We start from the raw sequence: 23,735 nt of genomic DNA, 5'->3' as shown, positions 1-23,735 counted from the left end.
GGGGAATCAGCTGTGCCGCATGATTGAGATGAGCTACAAAGCAGGAAATAAAAAACAGGATAGAGCAGAGGCGCGGGGGCAGGGCCAACTGATCATCGGCGCTACCAGTTCGCCCGAACTGGTCCAAACCGGCTGAATACCACCTCTGATGTTCACCACTGCCTCTAAACAAATGAAAACATCTGGGTGGGATTTGCCAAGATGCCCTTTGTGTCCAGAAGCAGAGATCAATCTCTCAAGCCAATGAACGCTTTCTCGTGTGGGTGGCCTGGGCTCTGTCACAGCCACCCCAAGTGCCTTTGCAAACCCCAGAAGCCAAATGTCTAGTCTTATTTCAAAAGATGAGGATTTTCCCCACTTCCAACCCCTGCCTAGCAAAACACTTTTTGTCAAAAAAGCCAAAAGAAAAGCTTTGCACTACGAGCTAATGAGGGTGGAGCAAACAGCTGGCTTTGAGGACTTGTCCAGCAGCACATTGTTAATTATTTAAAGGAGAGGACAGAGGGAGCCATCAGCACATCTGTCACCCAACGCCAGGCAGAACCGCTTCTCTTTGCAGGACCAGATGTGTTTATTCCGGAGCGCTACTAACTAGCTTCTTAATGGTTCGGAATCTTGCGCCAAAAGTTAATTAGACAAACACACTCAATTGCCGTCACCTTGCACAGCAGTCCCTACCCTGCATGCGTCTAAAACAGATAAAGATAAAACAACAGCACCATAATGTTGACCGGTCCTCGGATACCATCGCTCAGCCTCCAGGGTGAGGCCAATAGGAACCCATCAAAAATCCACTATAAATTTGAGAAATGGGGGGGGGGAGTTACTTCTTCCCTTTTAAAGAAAAAATGCCATTGAAAATTCAACGTTGGGGCCTTTCGGTCCAATAGAATGACTAGCAATTATAAAACCAGCAAAGCCTCAGGCATTAGTCTGGAGAGATTCTCAGTCATCCAGATCACAGGACACAGGTAAAACCTCCAAGTGCTTCAAGGACCCTCTTAAAGGATGCTGTCTGCAAGGAATATAAATCCTTCCATTCTCCACAATTCTGTCAGAAGCTGAAGAAGCTTCTTGGATGAGAAGCGAAATGTCTTCAAAAGGAAAAAAAACAAGAAAGTTCCAGTTGTCTCCTGAAAATGGGTACAACCATTACCCAGATGACTGAAAAGCTCTACAGACGTTTAGCTATACAATTTGGGATGAACCCCCTTTGAATGGTGTGGGAGTAGGAGTGGATTTCCAGAGGAAAAAAATGGCAGACTACAGAGTTTGAGTTTGAGTTTATTCGATTTCTATACCGCCCTTCTCCCGAAGGACTCAGGGCGGTGTACAGCCATATTAAAATACATAGATTTATAAAATTTAAAACCAATTAAACCACAGGAACCATTTGCACTACTCAGGTGACCCTGAGGACACAGATAAACTTCCAAGTACTTCAAGGACCCTCTAAAAGGATGCAAATGACCAGCTGTCTGCAAGGAATATAAATACTTCCCTTCCCCTCTATTCTGTCAGAGCTGAAGAAGCTTCTTGGATGAAAAGCGAAATGTCTTCAAAAGAAAAGACAAGGAAGTCTAGTTGCCTCCTGAAAAAAGCACCTTTCATTCATTAGTTGTAGCAAAAAGATCAAAGGCTGACATATTTGTGAATAAGCTGAAGCAGCAACAGAGATCTGTGATGATCTCCTATCTCTGTAGGAACATGTTCACGTAGGGTATATCTTATTTTTTTTAAATAAAAACCTCTTAAAACTTTAGGATAACCATTGAAAAAAAAAAGGCGGGAAAAGAGAAGGGAAGGTGCATAGGAAATATTGGAAAGAAATTGGATGGATAATATTCTGTAATATGTCACCGTTGTGAATGTCTATGGAGATTCTCAGTCATCCAGATCACAGTTGTCCCAAAAATGCATTTTCAAGAGGCAACTGGATTTTCTTTCTTTCTTTTTCTTTGAAGATGTTTCGCTTTTCATCCCAGAAGCTTCTTCAACTCTGACAGACTGACTGTGTCTACTCCAGTCATACAGTTTTTTTGAATATAATCTAGCACGCTCACAATTTGAAAAAACACATTATAATAAACCGTAATAGGGATTCAACGGATCTAGCCAACAGTGAAGTCAAGTTATGGTTTACAGTTCAGGACGATGTTTCTTCAATAAACCAAGATTTAAACACTCCATGGCTTGTGAATTAAACCCAATCAGGGGAAAAAAAAATCAGTAATAATTATGATCCTATACAGGTGGTCCTCGACTTACGACCACAATTGAGCCCCAAAATTTCTGTTGCTAAGCGAGATGTTAGTGAAATGAGTTTTGCCCCATTCTACGACCTTTCTTGCCACAGCTGTTAAGTGCATCGCCACAGTTGTTAAATTAGTAACCAAGTTGTTAAGTGAATCTGGCTTCCCTGTTGAATTTGCTTGTCAGAAGTCGCAAAAGGAGATCACGCGACCGTGGGATATTGCAGCCGTCGTAAATATAAACCAGTGGCCAAGTGTCCTGAATTTTGATCATGTGACCATGGGGATGCAGCAACGGTTGTAAGTAGGAAAAACGATCATAAGTCACTTTTTTCATTGCCGTTGTAACTTTGAATGGTCACTAAATGAACTGTTCTAAGTCAAGGACTGCCTGTATACACCTGAGAGTAACTCCTACTAAACTGTTCTGCCGCAACTATGGACCCCAAAGAACGCAGCACACACAAAGTCCGTTCAAACCTTAGTTTACTAAAGAAACCAATCTTTTACAAACAAAAGCTGTTAAGTGCATTAACAGCCACCAAGAATTCAAAGAATAATAACTGAAAGCTTACTATGGTTGGCAGAACGCCCAGAAGCAATTTGCAGGAAGCTGATAAGATAAGCAAGACAAGACACGAAGGTATGTGAACTAAGTTGTTCCCTGCAAATTGCTTCAGTCGGCGTTCTTCCTTAAATAGGCTAAGGGAGTGGCCAATTAGCCCCAAGCCTTACTCCCGAGGAGACCTCCTCCTGAGGAGCCACTCCTGCCTTTTGGCAGCTCTGCGCGCCCGTGCATCGAGAAGAGGCTCCTCCTCTTCTTCCTCTTCACTTAAGGGAGCTTCTGGAGGTTCTGAAGGCCCTGGCTGAATCCCCGCCTCTGACACCACATCTTCTCCAGCCTCCTCATTGTCCGACTCGAGCGCCAGCTGCACAGGCTGCTGGCGCAGCACCACACCAGCCTCCTCGCTGTCAGAATCAGCTACTAGCTAGCTGCACAGGCCACTGATGGGCCACAACATAAACGGAGTTGAGGTTCACTTCTGAATAAGGTGCACAGCACTGCACTCTTTGTATTATTTCTTCTCTGCAAAGTGGTTTTTTTAGCTTCAGCTGACAACACAGAAGGACAGGGTTGTCTACCAAACACATCTTCTTCTTCCAGAATGACTCAGCTGTGTCTGGTTTATGAATCTGACAATCCCCTTGCCCTCCTCTTTAGCCAGATGCTGCTGTGAATTAATAAAAAACAAAAACAAAAAAACCCCTCGGTTTCAAAATCGATTGGATGCAATAAAGCATAAATCTCACTCGAGCTTCCAAGTTGCTTTACAGAAAGAAATGGGTATATTATTATAGTGCTGAAAAACAGCTTGCTGGTGAAAAGTGGGGGCCCGGCCAAGAGAACAGAGACTTCTCAAGCTACAACGTCAAACTGCTAAGGCTGTTGTTTTCCTTTTTTAACAAAATGCAACCATTTACACTGGCGAACCGTCCAATGTAAATGAGCTCTAACGCGCATCCCACATCCACTGGGATTTTCAGAAGTCTTCTGGACCACAGGATGGAGAATCTAGCGGACTTACCACTGACTTCAGAGTGTGATTAAAAACCACATGTAAGGGTTGAATTGCAGAGCTATGGTTAATTATATTTGTCTCCCAGAAAGTTTCTCTAAGCTCGTACGGTGCCTCGCTCCCACCCTGTATTTATCTTTTAAATAGACCTGTAAAGTAGGCCATTCCAATGAAATCCAGGACAGAGAAAGAAATTCAAAGCGAATTGTCGGTTTCTCTGATTTCATTGGCTGTTTTATCCACGGGATCGAAATGCAAGTTTATTGTTATTTTCATTTATTTCAGGAAAAGTATATGTGATTTGTGAATATCTCCGCTCTGTTCTGCACAGGTCCAACAGCATTTTGAATACAGGCAGTCCTTGACTTGGAACCATTCGTTTAAGTCACCGTTCAAAGTGGCAACCGTACCGGAAAAAGTGATTTATGACCATTTTTCACACTTATCACCTTTGCAGCATTCCCATAATCACAGGCTCAAAATTCCGATGTTTGGCAACTGGCAAGTATTTTTGATAGTTGTGTAGGAAGTTAGCACCCACCCCTCTCCTAGGAAAATGAGATATTTTAGGAAATATTAAAAGGGCAGAATATTTCCTCTAAAAGGGAGGCAGAAACTCAGACACACACACACACACACCCCGCTTTGTCAATGGGCCATTAAGGCCTGGGCCAGTCTATTCTACATAACAAAGATCTACCTCCTTCAGGCAGAGCCATAGTAGGAATTGCCCAAAGCCCTTTCATTACATCATCACCCAGCAAGAGCCAACCAAGCCTGGGACAACCTACAATGACAACCTACAAAGTTACCCCTGCATGGCCCCTCTAACCCTCTATTCTGTCAGAGCTGAAGAAGCTTCTTGGGTGAGAAGCGAAACGTCTTCAAAAAAAAAAAAAAAACCAAGAAAGTCCAGTTGCCTCTTGAAAAAAGCACCTTTGGAACTCAACAACCATGTTACTAACGTAACACCTGCAGTGATTCTTTTACCAGCTGTGGCCACAAAGGTCATAAAATGGGACAAAACTCACTTAACAATGGTCTTCCTTATTGTGGTCAATAAGTCAAGGACTGCTTGTTGTGTGGCACCACACTTAAAAGGAACCAAACCAGTGGTGAAATTCAAATTTTTTTTACTACTGGTTCTGTGGGCGTGGCTTTGTGGGCGTGGTGTGGCTTGGTGGGCATGGCTTGGTGGAGGTGGCAGGGGAAGGATAATGCAAAATCCCCATTCCACCCCACTCTGGGACCAGCCAGAGGTGGTATTTGCTGGTTCTCCAAACTACTCAAAAATTCCGCTACCGGTTCTCCAGAACCTGTCAGAACCTGCTGGATTTTACCCCTGAACCAAACCAACTGTCGCAATTGCCAAGATGGGCAATAAGGATGATTGGAATACTAAAAGAAATACCACCAAGGTCTTTTCAAGCCATTGGAGAAATGTTTGGCCAAACCAGAGGTGGAGATATTTTTCAATGCGAAAACTATGGTGGGAACAGACTTGAGGGGTGGGGGATCTTCAAAAACCAAACTCATAACTGCGAAAAGCTCAGAAGTCAAAAGAAAGCAAAGTGAATTCCTTCAGGACCTGTGTGTCAGTTTTGATACCCTATGTGCCAGCTTTCCCTTCTCTGCAGAAAATGAACTCATAAAAGAGTAAGCTTAAACAGTGAGGGAGGTGGTGGCTCAGTAGCTAAGACGCTGAGCTTGTCGATTGAAAGGTCGGCAGTTCAGCGGTTCGAATCCCTAGTGCCGTGTAATGGGGTGAGCTCCCGTTACTTGTCCCAACTTCTGCCAACCTAGCAATTTGAAAGCACGTAAAAAATGCAAGTAGAAAAATAGGGACCACCTTTGGTGGGAAAGTAACATCGTTCCGTGCGCCTTTGGCGTTTCACCATGCCGGCCACAGGACCATGGAGACGTCTTCGGACAGCGCTGGCTGTTCGGCTTTGAAACGGAGATGAGCACCGCCCCCTAGAGTCGGGAACGACTAGCACATATGAGCGAAGGGAACCTTTACCTTTTTAAGCTTAAATTTATGTAAATTCACAATAAAAATGTGTTTGTTTAATATGCCTCCTCCATGCAAGCCTCGGGATGTTAATGTTTATTCTAACTCCTAATTTCCCCTTGCTCTCTCAACTGACAGATGCTGTCACACACTTCCTCCAACTTTTGATAAATTCAGCTTTGTCAACGAGGCAAAAGGCAGGATGCTGTTTGTTTGGGGCCAAAGGATAACGGGAAAATCTCCACCCTCCACTGGAACTGGCAACAGGGATGTGAGATTGGTCAGCGGTGCAATCCAGTCATAGCGATTTGCCAACGATGCCGATTTATTTGAGGTAGCCTTCCCTCCTTGTGTGTCAGCATATTTGCATTTATTAGCAGCAGAGACCGCTTGTTCCTTTCGCAATCGTTTTAACTTAATCTACTCCACATCCAAACCCCACCGGAGAAGGGGAAGGGAGAGAAGCCGTTCGCAAATTGCTAGCGAGTTAGCAACTAAAGTTCGCTCCACTCGAAGAGAGGCCTTGGGTGGTGTCCAACAACAGCACCAATTATGCCAGTAGAAAGTCAGGAGTTCAAATATGTACAGTCGCTTTCGGGGATATCGTCTCTGTGATTGGTTACAAAGCAGCCTAGGCCCAAATTTCTTGTGGTTTTTTTCTTTTTAAGACCCTCCAAAACCACAAGACTTATATCTCCATCCAAGGGGCTAATTTTTTTTTTGCAAGTCTACCTTATTATGCAATATCTGTGAAGAGAGAGGGGGGAGGGAGGGGGGGAGGGAGGGGGAGGGGGAGAGGAAGGGAGGAAGAGGGGGAGAGAGGGAGAGAGGGAGGGAGGGGGAGGGGGAGAGGGAAGGAAGGAGGGGGAGAGAGGAGGAGGAAAGGAGAGAGAGAGAGAGAGTAGGAGAGAGGGAGGCGGGAGGGAGAGGGAGGGAGAGGGGGAGGAAGAGAGGGAGGGGGAGGGAGAGAGGAAGGGGGAGAGGGAGGGGGAGGGGGAGGGAGGGAGAGGGGGAGAGGGGGGAGAAAGAGGGAGAGGGAGGGAGGGGAGAGAGAGGGAAAGAGGGAGGGGAAGGGGAGAGAGAGAGGGAAGGAGGGAGGGGGAGATAGGGGGAGGGAGGGAGAAAGAAAGGGAGGGAATGGGAGAGTGGGAGAGAAAGGGAGGGAGAGGGGGAGGGAGGGGGAGAGAGAGGGAGGAAAGGCGAGAGGGAGAGAGAGGGAGAGAGGGAGGGGGGAAAGAGAGGGAGGGAAGGAGAGAGGGGGAGAGAGAGAGGGAGAGAGAGGGGGAGAGAGAGAGGGAGAAGGAGAGAGAAAGGGAGAGAGGGAGGGAGGGGGAGAGAGAGAGAGAATGCTAGCTTCTAGTCTACTCAGTGCTTTCCTGGCCCTGCCATTATAATTTAGTGCGCGCTGACTGCAAGCGACCCTGTACAGCCTGACAATCGTAGCCCAACACAATAAAAATACAACATGTTCTCCTCGTTTTGCACCAAGGTTGGAAAGACATGCGATAAAAATTCAGCACATTTTGTGCTCATTTGGCAGGTTGCGCTGTAGTGATCATCTTGGAGCTAAAACAGATGAGCTCGACATGATGTTCGGAATGTACCATTTCAGACTCGAAAGGGGGGGGGGCGGTGGGAAGAGAAATGGAGCGATGCTTTTGTGCTTTCAGCAGATAAAAAAAAATATGCATTATGTTGGCCTAGAATTTTCTATTCAGCATGCTAGTTAAGGGTTTCAATTCTAACTCTAACTCCCTACCCATACTTGCTGGAGGGGGAAATGGCACAACCCCAACATGAAGCTTTTCTCCTTCTCATTTAGCCTTCAGACAATGTGGGGCTAGTATTAGTTACTTTACAATCAGACTCTTTAGACAAATCATAAAATGATCTTCCCAACTGCTAGTAATTGCCCTAAACTCAATGCTTACAGAACCAGATTACTAAGTATGCTAACAAATGTACCAAACTCTAATATCCTTCCCCCAAAAAAGTCAACCATTCCAAATGCCCATCTCCTTTAATCATTTTTTTCCCCTGAAGTAGGAAAATAAATATTCCCTCCGCATATAGACTACCAGAAGGGAAACTTCTGAGGAAAATATCTGATTTCTATAGAGAACTTGGTCAAAATACTTAATGCCAGCTGGTTGCAGCACGCATGGGTGTGCCGGCCAGCTGATTTTTGGGCCCACCGGAAGTTGGGAAATGGGCCGTTTCCGGCCTCCAGAGGGCCTCCGGTTGGGTGTTTTCGCCCTCCCCAGGCTCATAGAAAGCCTCTGGAGCCTGGGGAGGGCAAAAAGCAGGCCTATCGGGCCCACCGGGCCATCGCGTGCCAAAAGCAGGGAGAGCGTGGGGGGGGGTCACGCGTGCATGCACGAGGGGCGGGGCATATTGAATTATGGGTGTGGGCACGGACGCACGCAACCCTCCCGCGGTCCCCCCACTTTTGGCACGCGACGGCAAAAAGGTTAGCCATCACTGACCTCGTGACTCCATCCCATTCTGAGCTGCAAACTTTGATTTGCTACAATCCTATCTTCCATTTGTGTCTTTCTGAATTTAGTTGCACATTTCCAAGCCGAAGCGCCTACCATTTTAATCTTCTGATTATGCTTACATGGACCTAGTGATATTCGTCAATATAGGTAGTCCTCGACTTACGGTCACAACGGAGCCCAAAAATTTTCTGTTGCTCGGTGAGACATCTGTTAAGTGAGCTTTCCCCCGTTTTACAACCTTTCTTGCCACCGTTGTTAAATGAATCACTGCAGTTGTTAAGTTAGGAACACGGGTGTTAAGTGAATCTCGCTTCCCCGTTGACTTTGCTCGTCAGAAGGTCGTAAAAGGGGATCACGAGACCCCAGGACACTGCAACCGTCATAAATATGAGTCAGTTGCCAAGGATCTGGATTTTGATCACATGACCATGGGGATGCTGTAATGGTCGTAAGTGTGAAAAACAAGTCAGTTTTTCACTGTAATTTTGACCGGTCATTGAGTGAACTGTTGTAAATCGAGGACCACCTGTGCTGTAAATGAAAAAATGGATATCCTATGCATTATAAGTATTGCAAGATTTTCACAGCAGGGTTTTTTGGTAATGTCTTTTAACGCTTCTAATTTTCCCACAAGTCATCTGGAAATAAAGATGATTCAGCTGTCCCTCAGTATCACAAGCTAGTGAATAATCCCGTATCACAACCGATGCACAAATGTGAGGGTTGGAAAGTAGAAATAATGCAGAAAAGTTCAATTCTGAATATCTAGAGCTTGAAAGGGGCTTTTCTTTTCTTTTCTTTTCTTTTCTTTTCTTTTCTTTTCTTTTCTTTCTTTCTTTTTTTTTTTTTTTTTTTGATGTCACAAGAAGTATTCCAGACTTCTAAAAAGTGTTTGGAGCTTGTCCCAAAGGTGCTTTTTCAACTGGACTTTCTTGGTTTTTTGTTGAAGACGTTTCGCTTCTCATCCAAGAAGCTTCTTCAGTTCTGACTGAATCCTACCGTTCCCCACTATTCAGTCAGAACTGAAGAAGCTTCTTGGATGAGAAACGAAACGTCTTCACTGAGAAACTAAGAAAGTCCAGTTGCCTCTTGAAGAGAATCTGCACAGAATCTCCTACAAGCTCCATTTGGAGCTTGTAAGAATTCACTTTCAAAAACTACCCTGCAATAGGATGAAAAGCTGTATAGTCAGAGCAGCCCATTTTCGACACTAGATTCCAAACATTTTTCACACTTCTAACAATAAACCATAATAATCACAGGACACACATTCTGGAGAACATACTTTGCCTTTCAGATTAGCATTCCATGAAGGAATAGATAGATCAGAATAAAAAAAAAACAACTTTTAATGTCACATTTGTTTCTCCTGTTTGCCCCAGATAGTACAACAAGGGCTCGATTTACAATTTACAACTGGGATCAGAATTTCTGGTCTTAAACAGTGGTTGGTAATTGAGTTTTGCCGATTTTATGCCTTTTTTTGCCACAGTTGTTAAGTGAGTTACTGCAGTTGTTAAGGGGATCAGTAGGTCGGTAAGCAAATCCAGCATTTCCCATTATCTTTGCTTGTCAGAAGCCAGCCAGGAAGATCACAATTGGCAATAGCAATTGCATTTAAGACTTATATGCCGCTTCACAGTGCTTTACAGCCCTCTCTAAGCAGTCAGCCTATTGCCCCCAATAATCTGGGTCCTCATTTTACCCACCTCGGAAGGATGGAAGGTTGAGTCTACCTTGAACCAGTCAAGATTGAACTGCTGGTAGTTGGCAGAGTCAGCCTGCAATACTCATTCTAACTACCACACCACTACAGCTACCTTCCTTCCTTCTCATTTCCCTCCCTCCCTCCCTCCCTCCCTCCCTCCCTTCCTTCCTTTCCTTCCTTCCCAAGCAATAGCACTTAGACTTATACACCGCTTCTACAGCCCTCTCTAAGCAGTTTTACAAAGTCAGTCTATTGCCCCCACAATTTGGGTCCTCATTTTACCAACCTCTGAAGCATGGAAGACTGAGTCAACCTTGAGCCGGTCAGGATCGAACTGCTGGCAGTGGGCAGTCAGCCTGCAATACTGCGTTCTAACCATTGCACCAATCGCATGACCTGAAATGTTGTAACTGTCGTAAATACATGCCAGTTGCCAAGTACCTGAGTTTTGATCACGTGACCAAAGGGGATGCTGCGACGGTTGTTAAGTGGAAGAACTGCTCATTGGTCAATTTTCCAATGTCATCGTATCTTCGAATGAGCGCTAAAGAAATGGTTGTAAGTCAAGGACTACCTGTACATCCTGTTGTGACCTAGGCTTCCTGAGTCATTAAAACACACGAGTAGTCCCAAAAACCTCTTTTATTGCAACAGCTGTGAATTACGTTCATTCACAGCTGAGTTCCAATTAGTTGGAAGAAGTCCTTCGGGATAGTCACCAACCTTTATCTCCCTTGACACGCTGCCAAAGACCTACTTGGCAAAGCCACACAGAGTTCAGAATCAAACAGAGATGCCGACTGGGAACAGAATTAACAACGTTGCTTTCTTGCAAAGGGCCCTTGCTCCTCTTTTAAGCCTTATGGGAGGGGCCAATCATCTCCTGGCCTTACTCCCGAGTCGTCCCTTTAATTTTAACTGTTCTTTCCATCTGGCAGCTCTGCGCATGCGCGCACTAGGAACAGGCTCCTCCTGTTTCTCTGCCTCTCTGATATCCGACTCTGGAGGCTCAGGAGTCCACGCATAACTCCCAGATGGCCTTGGCCCCATCTCTGCCTCCGACGCAGAGCCCTCGTCCGAGCCTTCCCCAGACTCCAGGACTGGCCCATGTCCCTCCCCAGCCTCCTCACTGTCCGACTCCACTGCCAGTTCTGCAGGCTGCTGGCAGACCACAACACATTCTTTGAATAAGCTCCTCTCTCTCACCCTACCTTATGCCTCAATGGGATAAAATACTTACTGTCCAACCTCATGGAGAATGGGTGCCGGACAGAGCATGAAATTAGATTCCACTTTTTCCGGTTTTACATCTAAAAAAACCAAACAAAAGACAAAAAAAAACATATATTGTATAATCGTATAATATCTGCTTATCAACAAAGATGATAAAACTGTGTTGTTTCCCTGTGTCATATAAAATATGTGGGTATGCCAGTAGTGAAATCCAAATTTTTTTACTACCGGTTCTGTGGACATGGCTTTGTGGGCGTGGTGTGGCGTGGTGAGCGTGGTGCGGCTTGGTGGGTGTGGCATGGTAAGGATTATTATTATTATTGGTTAATCTTTAGTGAGATTCACAGCCTTTGAGGCTGGTTAATAGCTCAGCAGCTCGAGTCCTAACCAAGGACCTAGGAACTGTTAAGGTATCGTCGGAGGATGTAAGCTGCTCCAAGTAAGGTGGTTTTTTGTAGAGTCAAAATGTTCAAGTCCGGCAAATTTAGAATTTCTAAATAGCGGGGTAGCCCTTTGGGTATTGCTCCAAGGGCTCCCATTACAATCGGGACAACACACGATTTATTTTTCCACAGTCGCTCAACTTCAATTTGCAAGTCCCGGTACTTTGTGATTTTTTCTTGCTGCTTATCTTCAATCCGTGCATCACCAGGTATTGCAATGTCAATGAACCATACTTTTTTCTTTTCAACTATTGTTATGTCAGGTTGTTGTGGACCAAGTGCCTGTCAGTCTGAATCCTAAAGTCCCACAAGATGATGATGATGATATTATTATTATTATTATTATTATTATTATTATTATTATTATTATTATTATTATTATTATTATATTTTTATACCGCCCTTCTCCCGAAGGACTCAGGGCGGTGTACAGCCTATTAAAAACACAAAAATATACAGACCTCTATTAAAAAATAATTAAAATTATTAAATAATTTCGGCCCAGATTAAAACCCCAAAATTTAAAACACCCAATTTAAAATCATTTATATGATAATAATGCAAAATCTCTATTCCCTTCCCTCGCCAGGGGAAGGATTCTGCAAAATCTCCATTCCCACCCCACTCCAGGGGCCAGCCAGAGGTGGCATTTGCCGGTTCTCCAAACTACTCAAAATTTCCGCTACCGGTTCTCCAGAACCTGTCAGAACCTGCTGGATATACCCACATGCATACTTTTTAAATTTTATTTATTTATTTATTTATTCATTTAGTCATGTTTATGCAGTGTATATTGGTGACCCTTTGAGAGCTGTATGCAACGAAATTTCATTTTAATGTATGCCGATTAGTGTACTTTCAAAGTGACAATAAAGTTATTCTAGAGCCGTGATGGCGAACCTATGGCACCCGTGCCAGAGCCCTCTCTGCTGGCACGCGCACCGTCACCCCAGGTCAGATCTCCGTGGCGTTTCTTTCGTGAGCTTCTGTTTCCCTGCAAACAGAAGGTCGCGAAAGAAAAAGATCTTTACCTCTTGCGTCTGAATTTGGATCACTTGATCATGGAGATCAACCGTCATTTTTATTTATTTTTTATTTTATTTTATTAGATTTCTATACCGCCCTACTCCCGAAGGACTCAGGGCGGTGCACAGCCAAACAATAAAAACACATACATACAAAATTTAAAAATAGAATAAAATCAAATTAAATAATTTTGGCCTCGACAAATTTAAAACCCCAAACTTTTAAAACCAATTTAAAATTGAATATATAAAATACTAAAAGATATTTAAAATTTTAAAAATCTTTTATAAAAGAGGGGGAAAATTAGGCCAGGCCGGCCTGGTGAAATAGTAAGGTCTTTAAGGCGCGGCGGAAGGTGCGCAGATCCGGGATCCTCCGTATCTCTGGGGGGAGCTCATTCCAGATAGTAGGTGCCCCCACAGAGAAGTCATCATTGTGAATAATGGTCATAAGTTCCTTTTTTTTCAATGCTGTTGTAACTTTGAATGAACGGCTGTAAGTTGAGGACTATATGTACTCTGATGACTCAAATAAGCTGTAAGAACCTGTAGTACAGTGGACTAAAGCACTGTAATTTAACACCAGCTGTCTGCAATTAAAGTAAGATCGAATCTCGCCAGGCTCAAGGTTGACTCAGCCTTCCATCCTTTCTAAGGTAGGTAAATTGAGGACCCAGTTTGTGGGGGCAATAAGCTGACTTTGTATAAAATATACAAAAGGATGAAGGCTATTGCTTAACGCACTGTAAGCCGCCCTGAGTCTCCGGAGAAGGGTGGCATATAAATTAAAGCAAAAAAAAAATAAAAATGCTCTGTGCTGTAGGGATACTTACTCATGGTTGTTCCATTCACCATAAAACTGCAGACGACACTATCGGGTGTCCTACCCAACGTGAATCCTGTTCCGCTGAGAACGACTTGGAACTCCTCTGAAAAGCAGAACCAACAAATCATCAGCCAGTGGACGTATGCCAAGTTTCCTTACTGACTTTTGACAGCAAAATAAACTCTTTTAATATTTTATACTCATGTGTTTGATGGTGTTTATACTTAATGCCTACGATTTTGGAAAGAAAGGAGAAGACGTTAAGAAACTCTTGTCCTAGTAGAGCAGCTGGAAAATGTTGGAAGACATGTCCATCTGGGTTCAGTTCCAAGTGGGGAGAAAGGCACTGGAAACATGGAGGCTGATTGGAAAGATGGTTTAATGGTAGACAGGACCACATGGTTTGAGGCAGTGGTGAAATGTAAAATTTCTTACTACCGGTTCTGTGGGCGTGGCTTGGTAGGAGCGGGGATAATGTGACTGGGTGGGCGTGGCCAACCTTAAGAGGTTGCAGAAAAAATGCTTTTAAAAGCCTCTGATGATCAGGAAACTCAGCTGGGATCGTCAGAGGCTTTTAAAAGCATTTTTTCTACAACCTTAAGAGGTTGTAGAAAAAATGCTTTTAAAAGCCTCTGACGTTCCCAGCTGAGCCACGCGATCATCAGAGGCTTTTTTTTTTTTTTTTTTACTTTTAAAAGCATTTTTTCAGCCGAAGAGGTTATAGAAAAAAATGCTTTTAAAAATTTTTAAAAAGCCTCTGATGATCGCGCGGCTCAGTTGGGCATGGGCAGGGCGGGCAGGGATTTTTGCTACCGGTTCTCTGAACCACCCACCGCCATCGCTACCGGATCGGGTGATCCGGTCCGAACCGGGAGCATTTCACCCCTGGTTTGAGGTCCTGGGCAAAAAAGCACATTGGGGAGGGGGCGGGGGGAGAGAGAGAAAGATTTCTATCCTCTGTTGGGCTTTGAATTTGAGCTTGTATTCTGATTGGTTGTCAGACTCCCATGGGATCATGCAGGGGTAACTTTGTAAGTTGTCTTTTGAGTCCCAGGCCTGGTTGAATCTTGCTGGGTGATGATGTAATGAAGAGAGTTTTGGGCAATTCCTATTATGGCTGAGGGCTAATCCTACCTTTGTTGGATCTGGGGTGAGGGCATTTGCTTATGAATAGACCTAGCTATCTCTTTATCTCTTAAGTGCTGACATCTGCTGTGGGCTATTGAGAATGTGGGGGCTATTAAGAGTGAGTCTGCTTCCTGCCAAAAAAAGAAACATGTTTCTCCATTTCTCACCCAGGGAGGTATAATATTCTGCCTTTGTAATATTTCCTAGAATATTTCATTTTTCTAGGAGAGGGGTGGGTGCTAACTTCCTACAAGAAGGAGGGAAAGAGTGGGAGGTCAGTTGATATATATATCCCCAGGGATAATTCTTTTCACCAAATTTCCCAATGAATTTTGAGAGGGTGTAATTGGGATTCCAGATGTGTTTATCCAAACCATCCTCTTCTTAATGTCTCTCTTTGTTTAAATTGGAAAAACAAGAGAGACACAATCTGCAGCCCTCTACAATCCTTCCAGTAGTTGTCATTAAAATTATATATTTTAAATATGATAGAAATGGTAAATTATTTAACTCAATAGGGAATAATTATTAAACATAATCATATGGACTGATTTCAATTTAAAATAAATTAAATCAAGTTTACTCTGGAGCTTTTTGTTTTGGCTCTACCACAAAAGCCAAGTATAGGTCACCTTTGACTCACAACCACAATTCAACCCAAAATTTCTTTTGCAAAGCAAGACAGTTCTTAAGTGAGCTTTGCCCCATTTTATGACCTTTCTTGCCACAATTGTTAAATGAATCGCTACAGTTGATAATGTCAACTCGAATGATTTCTACAGCACACGAATGTGCTCCGTTGGAGAATGTGATTTGTGACACACCCTGGGAGGACGGGGGGAAAACAGGGTAATAGTTGGGCCGTAAATTACGTGGGGTGGAGCTGACTTCACTGGGGTATGTGTCGACATGTTGCTCCTAATAACTGGATTTCTTTTGAAACTTGGCTTCAGGCTCATGATTTAATTAGGGCATCCATTGGAACTCTGACATTAGTAATACTGTTGTTAAGTGAATCGGGCTTCCCCACGATTGGGGACTTTGCTTGCCAGAAGGTGATCATGTGACCCCCAGACACTGCAACTATCATAAATACCTGTACATGCCAGTTGACAAGTGTCAGCTACGTGACTATGAGGATACTGCAAGGATCGTAGGTGTAAAAAACATTTTTAAGTTACTTTTTTCCCACCATTTTAACTTGGAACGTCTGCAGTTTTGTACAGACTTAGGCCTAAAAATGTTAGTCCACCCTTGAGGTAAAATATGCAGCCTCTGAAAACACTCTCCTGCCAAGCTTCCCGTTGGCATTGAACAATTTAAAATGAAATTTTCCATACAGACTAAATCATCCCAAAGATGCTTTTTTCAAGAGGCAATTGGACTTTCTGGTTTTTTCTTTGAAGACTTCTCATCCAAGAAGCTTCTTCAGCTCTGACTGGATGGTGGGAAATGGAAGGATTTATACTCCTTGCAGACAGCTGGTCATTTGCATCCTTTAAGAGAGTCGTTGAGGCCACTTGGAGATTTCTAGGTGATGCCGTATCCCTCCCCCTCTGTTGAGAGAGGGCTGATCCATTTTGACATAGATGGCCTCTTTAACCCCTCTTTCAAACCAGTGAATGATGACACAGATAAATCTCCAGGAGACCTTAAAAGGTAAAGGTTCCCCTCACACATATGTGCTAGTCGTTCCCGACTCTAGGGGGCCGTGCTCATCTCCGTTTCAAAGCCGAAGAGCCAGCGCTGTCCGAAGACGTCTCCGTGGTCATGTGGCCGGCATGACTAACACGGCAAAGGTGCACGGAACGCTGTTCCCTTCCCACCAAAGGTGGTTCCTATTTTTCTACTTGCATTTTTTACGTGCTTTCAAACTGCTAGTTTGGCAGAAGCTGGGACAAGTAACGGGAGCTCACCCCGTTATGCGGAACTAGGGATTCGAACCGCTGAACTGCCAATCTTTTGATCGACAAGCTCAGCATCTTAGCCACTGAGCCACCAGGTGGTATTTAAGTATATAAGTGCTATTTCTATAGTTAGCGAAATCTTGGGGAGCATTTTGAGAACTCTGCTATGCCTTCTAGATTAGGGGTCCCCAACCCCCGGTCCATGGACCGGCAGTGGGTCGCGACATGCCAGAAACTGGGTTGCGCAAACAAGCAAAACCTGTTGTGGCCTGTTGGCCACCGGCCCCTCCAGCAGTCGAAGCAGAGGAGGAGAAGGCGTGGGAGTCCGGGTCAGCATCAAGGCAACCTGAGAGCTCCGAGGGGGAAGCGGGAATGGAGCTGGCACAGAGAGAGAGAGACAGAGGCGGGGCCTGGGCCATCTGTCAGCCCTCAGATGGAGAGTCACTAGGCACTAGGGATTAGAACCACTGAACTGCCGCCCTTTCGATCGACAAGCTCAGCGTCTTAGCCACTGAGCCACTGTGTCCCTCCAGGAGACCTTAACAACCCGCTAAAAGAATGCAAATGTCCAAAGAGCCTTGGTAGCGCAGCAGACTAAAGCACTGTTAAGTAACACCAGCTGCCTGCAATTACTGCGAGTTCAAATCTCACCAGGCTCAAGGTTGACTCAGCCTTCCATCCTTTCGAGGTAGGTAAAATGAGGACCCGGTTTGTGGGGGCAATAAGCTGACTTTGTATAAAAAAAGAACACCGCTGGGGGGGGGGGGCGAAAGCCCTACTAAGCAGGTAAATACAAAAGTATGAAGGCTATTGCTTAACGCATTGTAAGCCGCCCTGAGTCTCCGGAAAAGGGCAGCATATAAATTGAACCAATAAATAAATAAAATAAATAAATGTCTGCAAGGAGTATAAATCCTTCCATTCCCCACCATCCAATCGCTGGATATTCCATAGGTGTTTTTTTAACTTGCTCTAGTCTTTGACTGTAAATAAACATTGACTTGACTTGACTTTAAACATGGAAAGAGGAATCAGGGGAAGAAGAGATGAAAATCCATGCTCTTAAGCACAAAGACTTTTATGAATTAAAACCAATTTTACAAAGAGTCTGGCTCAAGAATACTCAAGAGGAAATGGAACAAGTCAGTCCAGTCACTCACTCCATCATCAACAGCCCATCTAATCGAGAACTTGTGAAATCAGGTTCGTAAATTAGAAACAGCTGTTCCAGCCCTTTTCATTTCTTTTTCTGCAGTAATCCTCATATTTCACATTTTGGTCAGGAAACATCACTAAATATCCACAAAAAGACTAGATAATAATTTCTAGCAGTTATTGTTAGAAATTATCAATAGAATCAAAGCTGTTTCACTAATGACCCAAATTCATTTCTCTTAGTGAAAATAGGTTTCCTGCCTAAGAAGGGCGTTGGACTAGTAGACCTCCAAGGTCCCTTCCAACTGTTCTGTTCTGTTCTGTTCTGTTCTGTTCTGTTCTGTTCTGTTCTGTTCTGTTCTATTCTATTCTATTCTATTCTAAAAAGGATTAGTTTTTAAGATAAAAATAAAACTAATAATTAAAAAAGTAAACAAATGAATAAATTAATTAAAAGGAAAACAAATAAAACACAAATAAACTCAAAGGGCAGACTCGATGGACCACTAGGCCTTTTTCTTTTGTCAGTTTTCTATGTTTCTGTTTTTGAAACATTTTCAAAATGTTTAAAGGGAAGCAAACTTTTTAAAAGGAACACCACTACATTTCCAAAACTAAAATCCCTCCTGTCAATTAACCAGCATTCTCATCCTTCTGGTAACTGATATTGGAAAACTACATATTTTTCGAGAGCGTCAGTATTAATTCACCCAATGAAAGGCCCAGATTTCAGCTCAACTCTTGTTCATCCCATTTCATTTACACAGCTGAGACAAGAAACTGTCCCTCGTGATCTGAAGTCTCCCCACATTTCCCGGAACCCACCGCATTTAATGGCAGCTAATTCAAAGGGAAATGCTAGCTGATGCAAGAAGTTTACTGAATGACAATGGGAAGTCCTTACAGTTAGTCCTCGACTTATGAACAGTTGCTTAGCGACCAAAATCACAGCAGATCCTTCCAAAGGTACAAGTAATCCTTGACGTATGACCACAATTGAGCCCAAAATTACTGTTGCTAATTGTTGTGGCCCCGCCCTCTGAGCCTATCTCATCAGAGGAAGAAGGCTCCGAACATGAGGGAGAGGAGTCAGCCAGGCCTCCCTCTCCAGGCCCCTCCCCTCTGGCACTGTCTCAGGTGCCGGCCGAGGGAGAGGAGATTAGCCAGGAGCCAGGTGTCTTGGATGAGAGCGAGGAAGGAGAGCCGTCGTTCCTGGATGCACGCCAACAAAGGCGTGATAAAGTGTTGCAGCAGTTAAGAAGGCGTGCTAGGGATTAGAACTGAGTCACTGGACCACACCCCAGAGACTATATAAGAGAGGGTGCTGGCTGGTAAAACTCCGTGATGAACAAAAACTAATTCTGGCTAGTCACTTGAACAACGTCTGAAGCTGCCGAAAGGAATATTGTTTTGCTGGACTATTTACAATGCGTATGTAATGTTATGTTATCTGTTGCAGTAAAGCTCTTGGCAGACGGTGCTTATATTGTTGCCAAGTTTGAGATAACGACCTGTGTGCGTGCCAAGTACTTTCTTAACCCTCGGCTGGCTGTGTTTGTGTGTGTGTGTAGACGGGGACAGATCACTAATCAAGACAGTTGTCAAGTGAGTTTTGCCCCATTTTACAACCTTTTTTGCCACAATTGTTAAATGAATCACTGCAGCTGTTAAGTTAGTAACACGGTTGTTACGTGAATCTGGCTTCCCCATTGTCTTTGCTTGTCAGAAGGTAAGAAAACGTGATCACATGACCCTGGGATACTGCAACTGCCATAAATACGAAGCCAGGCATCTGAATTTTGATCATATGAGGGATGCTGCATGGGGATGCTGCAACAGTGTGAGAAATGGTTTTCAGTGCCATTGTAACTTCGAACGGTCACTACACAAACTGTTGTAAGTCAAGGACTACCTGTATTTTCAGTTTTCAGCAAAAATGGGCTTGTTTATGACTGCAGGCTTAACATCCACAACAAAAAAAGGTTATAAAATAAAATAAATAAAAATAAAAGGTTATAAAAATGGGTTTGGTCACATAGTGATCTCTTTACGACCGTCACAATTTAGGACCGTAATGGGCAGGCTCCATTATGGTCACAAATCAAGGACTACCTGTAGACTTTGGTTCAGTCTGTGCCAACTTGGTGCTCTCACCAGCTGTGTGGACTTCAACTCCCAGCATTCTCAGCGAAGGCCAGGCTGGCTGGGAATGCTGAAGACTTGTGAAAATGCAGATCAGTGTTTCTCTACCTTAGCAGCTTGAAGGTGGGTGCTTGGAGAATTCTGGGAGTTGAAGTCCACCCATCTTCCAACTACCAAAGTTGAGAAATACAGACATACATTGTGCTCCCAGGGGAGAAAAGGTGCTTTAGCCTTTTTATTTCACAAAATTACTGAGGAGACGACTTAGAAAAGACGTTGATTATAAATTCAGAAAATCCTAGATGTTGAAAACCTAATAAAATCTCCCCAGGTTGTGTTCCAGCACATACGCAATACAATATTATCATAAATATGCCTTCCTTTTAAATCTACAACTTCCAAAATTCCTGGAGAGGAAACTGTTAAGAGTTTAAATCTGTTAACACAGACTTTGGCAAACTGGAAGCAAGGAAAGGAAAGTTCCTTTCATTCACATCTTCCTACTCAGCATATGGAAGTACAGTTACACATTTTGCCCAAGGATGTAACAGCAGGATTGTCAATATTTTCACATTGTTTTCCAGTCGCACACTCACCTCCTACACAAACGCTTGAGGGTTCCAGATTTAAGATTTCCGTGCACGATTGCTTCAGTATCTGTTTGGGGGGAAAACGGGGAAAAATATTTTTGACAAATGTATATTATGGGGTTGTTTTTTTTTTCAAGGCAACAAGAGTTCCATTTCGAGGAATTATTTTAGCAAGATGCTGCAAAGTGCGATACCTGTTTATGTAGAGCAGGGGTGTCAAACTCAAGGCCCGGGGGCCGGATCCAGCCCGCAGGGTGTTAGATCTGGCCCTGAAAACAACAAAGGACCGGCCCGCAGTGCCTCTGTCAGAGAAAACGGAGCTCCCAAGCTCCGTTTTCGCTAGCAGCAGGTTGCAGGAGGCCGTCGCAGCTGAAAACGGAACTCGAGAGCCCGTTTTCGCTGGCGGAGTGCTTGGGCCACCACAGGCGCCCCAACACAAGTGATGTCAAGCTGACCTCACCCACTTTGGCCACACCCAACTTGGGCACACCTGACACCCTGCCCACCCCCAAGGTCAAACATACTCTGATGCGGCCCATAATGAAATCGAGTTTGACACCTCTGAGGTAGAGGTTGTTAGATTGTGTCCTCATTTGAAAAAGAAATTCATAGACATCGTGGATCCGGACATTTATTATTTATGATTTAGCCTGCCTTCCGTAGAAGACTCATATATTGTGTGTGTCAGAAGGAGGGCCGAGAAACAGCCCTACAGACCTCTCATTTCTTCGAAATAAACTGTTTCAACCACACCCTTCGGGACACCGCTATAGGGCATTGCATGCCAAAGCAACTAGACATAGGGACAGTTTTTTTCCCTTGTGCCATCACTTGGCTGAACATTTAAATCTCTAAATTCTATTTACCCACGTTGTATCGCCATAGTATTATTATTATTATTATTATTATTATTATTATTATTATTATTATCCTTTTTGGAATGGAATGGAACGGAACGGAATGGAACAGAACAGAACAGAACAGAACAGAATTCTTTATTGGCCAAGTGTGATTGGACACACAAGGAATCTGTCTTGGTGCATACGCTCTCAGTGTACATAAAAGAAAAGATACGTTCATCAAGAATCATAAGGTACAACACTTAATGATAGTCACGGGGAACAAATAAGCATTCAAATCATACTAGGAAACAATCAAATTTATCTTCCTTACAATCCCCTCTTATTGGTATTATTATGATGATGATTACAGGTAGACCTCAACTTACAACCACAACTGAGCCCAAAATTTCTGTTGCTAAGTGGGACTTTTTAAAGTGAATTTGCCCCATTTTATGACCTTTCTTGCACACAGGTGTTAAATGAATCACTGGAGTTCTTGTCAGAAGGTCACAAAAGAGGATCACATGACTCCAGGACACTGCAATGATCATAAATATGAACCAATTGCCAGGCATCATGTGACCATAGGGATGTTGCCATGGTCATAAGTGTGAAAAATGGTCATAAGTCACTTTTTCAGAGCTGTTGTAACTTTAAACATTCACTAAATGAACTGTTGTAAATCGAGGACTACCTGTACTTAAGTTTGGGTTCCCTGTGAGACTCTCCCCTAAGTACTGTGTGAGCATCAATCACTACCAGGTACAGTATATGTGGTACCTTGCTCAATAGTAGTAACTGTGAGGGGGATCTTGGAGTCCTAGTGGACAACCATTTAGATATGAGCCAGCCGTGTGCAGCAGCTGCCAAAAAAGCCAACACAGTTCTAGGCTGCATAAACAGAGGGCTAGAATCAAGATCATGTGAAGTGTTAATACCACTTTATAATGCCTTGCTAAGGCCACACTTGGAATACGGCATCCAGTTTTGGTCGCCACCATGTAAAAAAGATGTGGAGAGTCTAGAAAGAGTGCAGAGAAGAGCAACAAAGATGATTAGGGGACTGGAGGCTAAAACATATGAGGAACGGTTGCAGGAACTGGGTATGTCTAGTTTAATGAAGAGAAGGACTAGGGGTGACATGATAGCAGTCTTCCAATATCTCAGGGGCTGCCATAAAGAAGAGGGAGTCAAGCTATTCTCCAAAGCACCTGAGGGCAGGACAAGAAGCAATGAATAGAAACCAATCAAGGAGAGAAGCAACCTAGAACTAAGGAGAAATTTCCTGACAGAACAATTAAGAAGTGGAAAAACTTGCCTCCAGAAGTTGTGAATGCTCCAACACTGGAAATTTTTAAGAAGATGTTGGATAACAATTTATCTGAAGTGATGTAGGGTTTCCTGCCTAAGCAGGAGGTTGGACTAGAAGACCTCCAAGGTCCTTTCCAACTCTGTTATTTTATTCTATTCTTACCAATGAAAGGATTTGTAATAAGCACTTGAAAACAAGTCTCAATCTGACTCTGAATAGAGGGACTGCCATGTTTCCTGTCCTTAATCTGACTGTATTTGCTAATTCCTGTTGCAATGACAGGAAGCTGGTTGCAACCACAATTACAACATTTCCCAGGATTTCAATTTCCTTTTTAGCATACACATGCTTACAGATGTTAGAAGTACATTTTTAAAAACTGTATTTACATGACTCTTGCCATCTTTGCCTCAAAGAAAGACAAGCCTTAATTATGTCGTTGGTTTTTTTTTTTTTTAATAGTACTATATTTGGATCACCAAGACGTCTGCAGTTTACAGTAAAAGTAAATTTCAATTCAAACTCAGTACATTACGCTTAAACTAATTGATAAATAGAAACCAACCAAATAAAAACAAGTAACCAAAAACAAAAATAGGCAATTAAAAGTTTGTTTTAAAAGATGTGTTTTAAAAGTCAATATAAATTATTTAAAAAATATCAGGACCCTCCTCTTTGGAAAGAATGCATTCCAGACCAGTTTTTAAGAAGTTGTTGGATAACCATTTGTCTGAAGTAGTGTAGGGTTTCCTGCCTAAGGAGGGGGTTGGACTAGAAGACCTCCAAGGTCCCTTCCAACTCTGTTATTCTATTCTATTCTATTCTATTCTATTCTATTCTATTCTATTCTATTCTATTCTATTCTATTCTATTCTATTCCATTCCATTCCATTTTTACTATTCTATTCTATTCTATTCTATTCTATTCTATTCTATTCTATTCTATTCTATTCTATTCTATTCCATTCCATTCCATTTTTACTATTCTATTCTATTCTATTCTATTCTATTCTATTCTATTCTATTCTATTCTATTCTATTCTATTCCATTCCATTCCATTCCATTCCATTTTTTCTATTCTA

At 43.2% G+C, this 23,735-nt stretch overlaps 1 protein-coding gene across 1 annotated transcript in view; it reads right to left on the bottom strand.

Annotated features, from left to right (window-relative positions):
* The window catches only part of ANTXR2 (ANTXR cell adhesion molecule 2), a 196,441-nt gene that overhangs the window by 124,434 nt on the left and 48,272 nt on the right, over window positions 1-23,735 (bottom strand). The window contains exons 8-10 of the mRNA XM_070948476.1: window positions 20,505-20,565; window positions 13,584-13,679; window positions 11,290-11,359 (exon numbers count right to left, since the gene is read on the bottom strand). Of these exons, the coding sequence (XP_070804577.1) occupies window positions 11,290-11,359; window positions 13,584-13,679; window positions 20,505-20,565 (227 nt within the window). The remainder of the gene's footprint in view (window positions 1-11,289; window positions 11,360-13,583; window positions 13,680-20,504; window positions 20,566-23,735) is intronic.

The sequence above is a fragment of the Pituophis catenifer genome, unplaced genomic scaffold, assembly GCF_029215685.1.
Source record: "Pituophis catenifer annectens isolate HBS135680 unplaced genomic scaffold, rPitCat1.0.hap2 SCAF_8, whole genome shotgun sequence".
Lineage (NCBI taxonomy): Eukaryota > Metazoa > Chordata > Lepidosauria > Squamata > Colubridae > Pituophis > Pituophis catenifer.
This window is presented reverse-complemented; position numbering and strand designations above follow the sequence as displayed.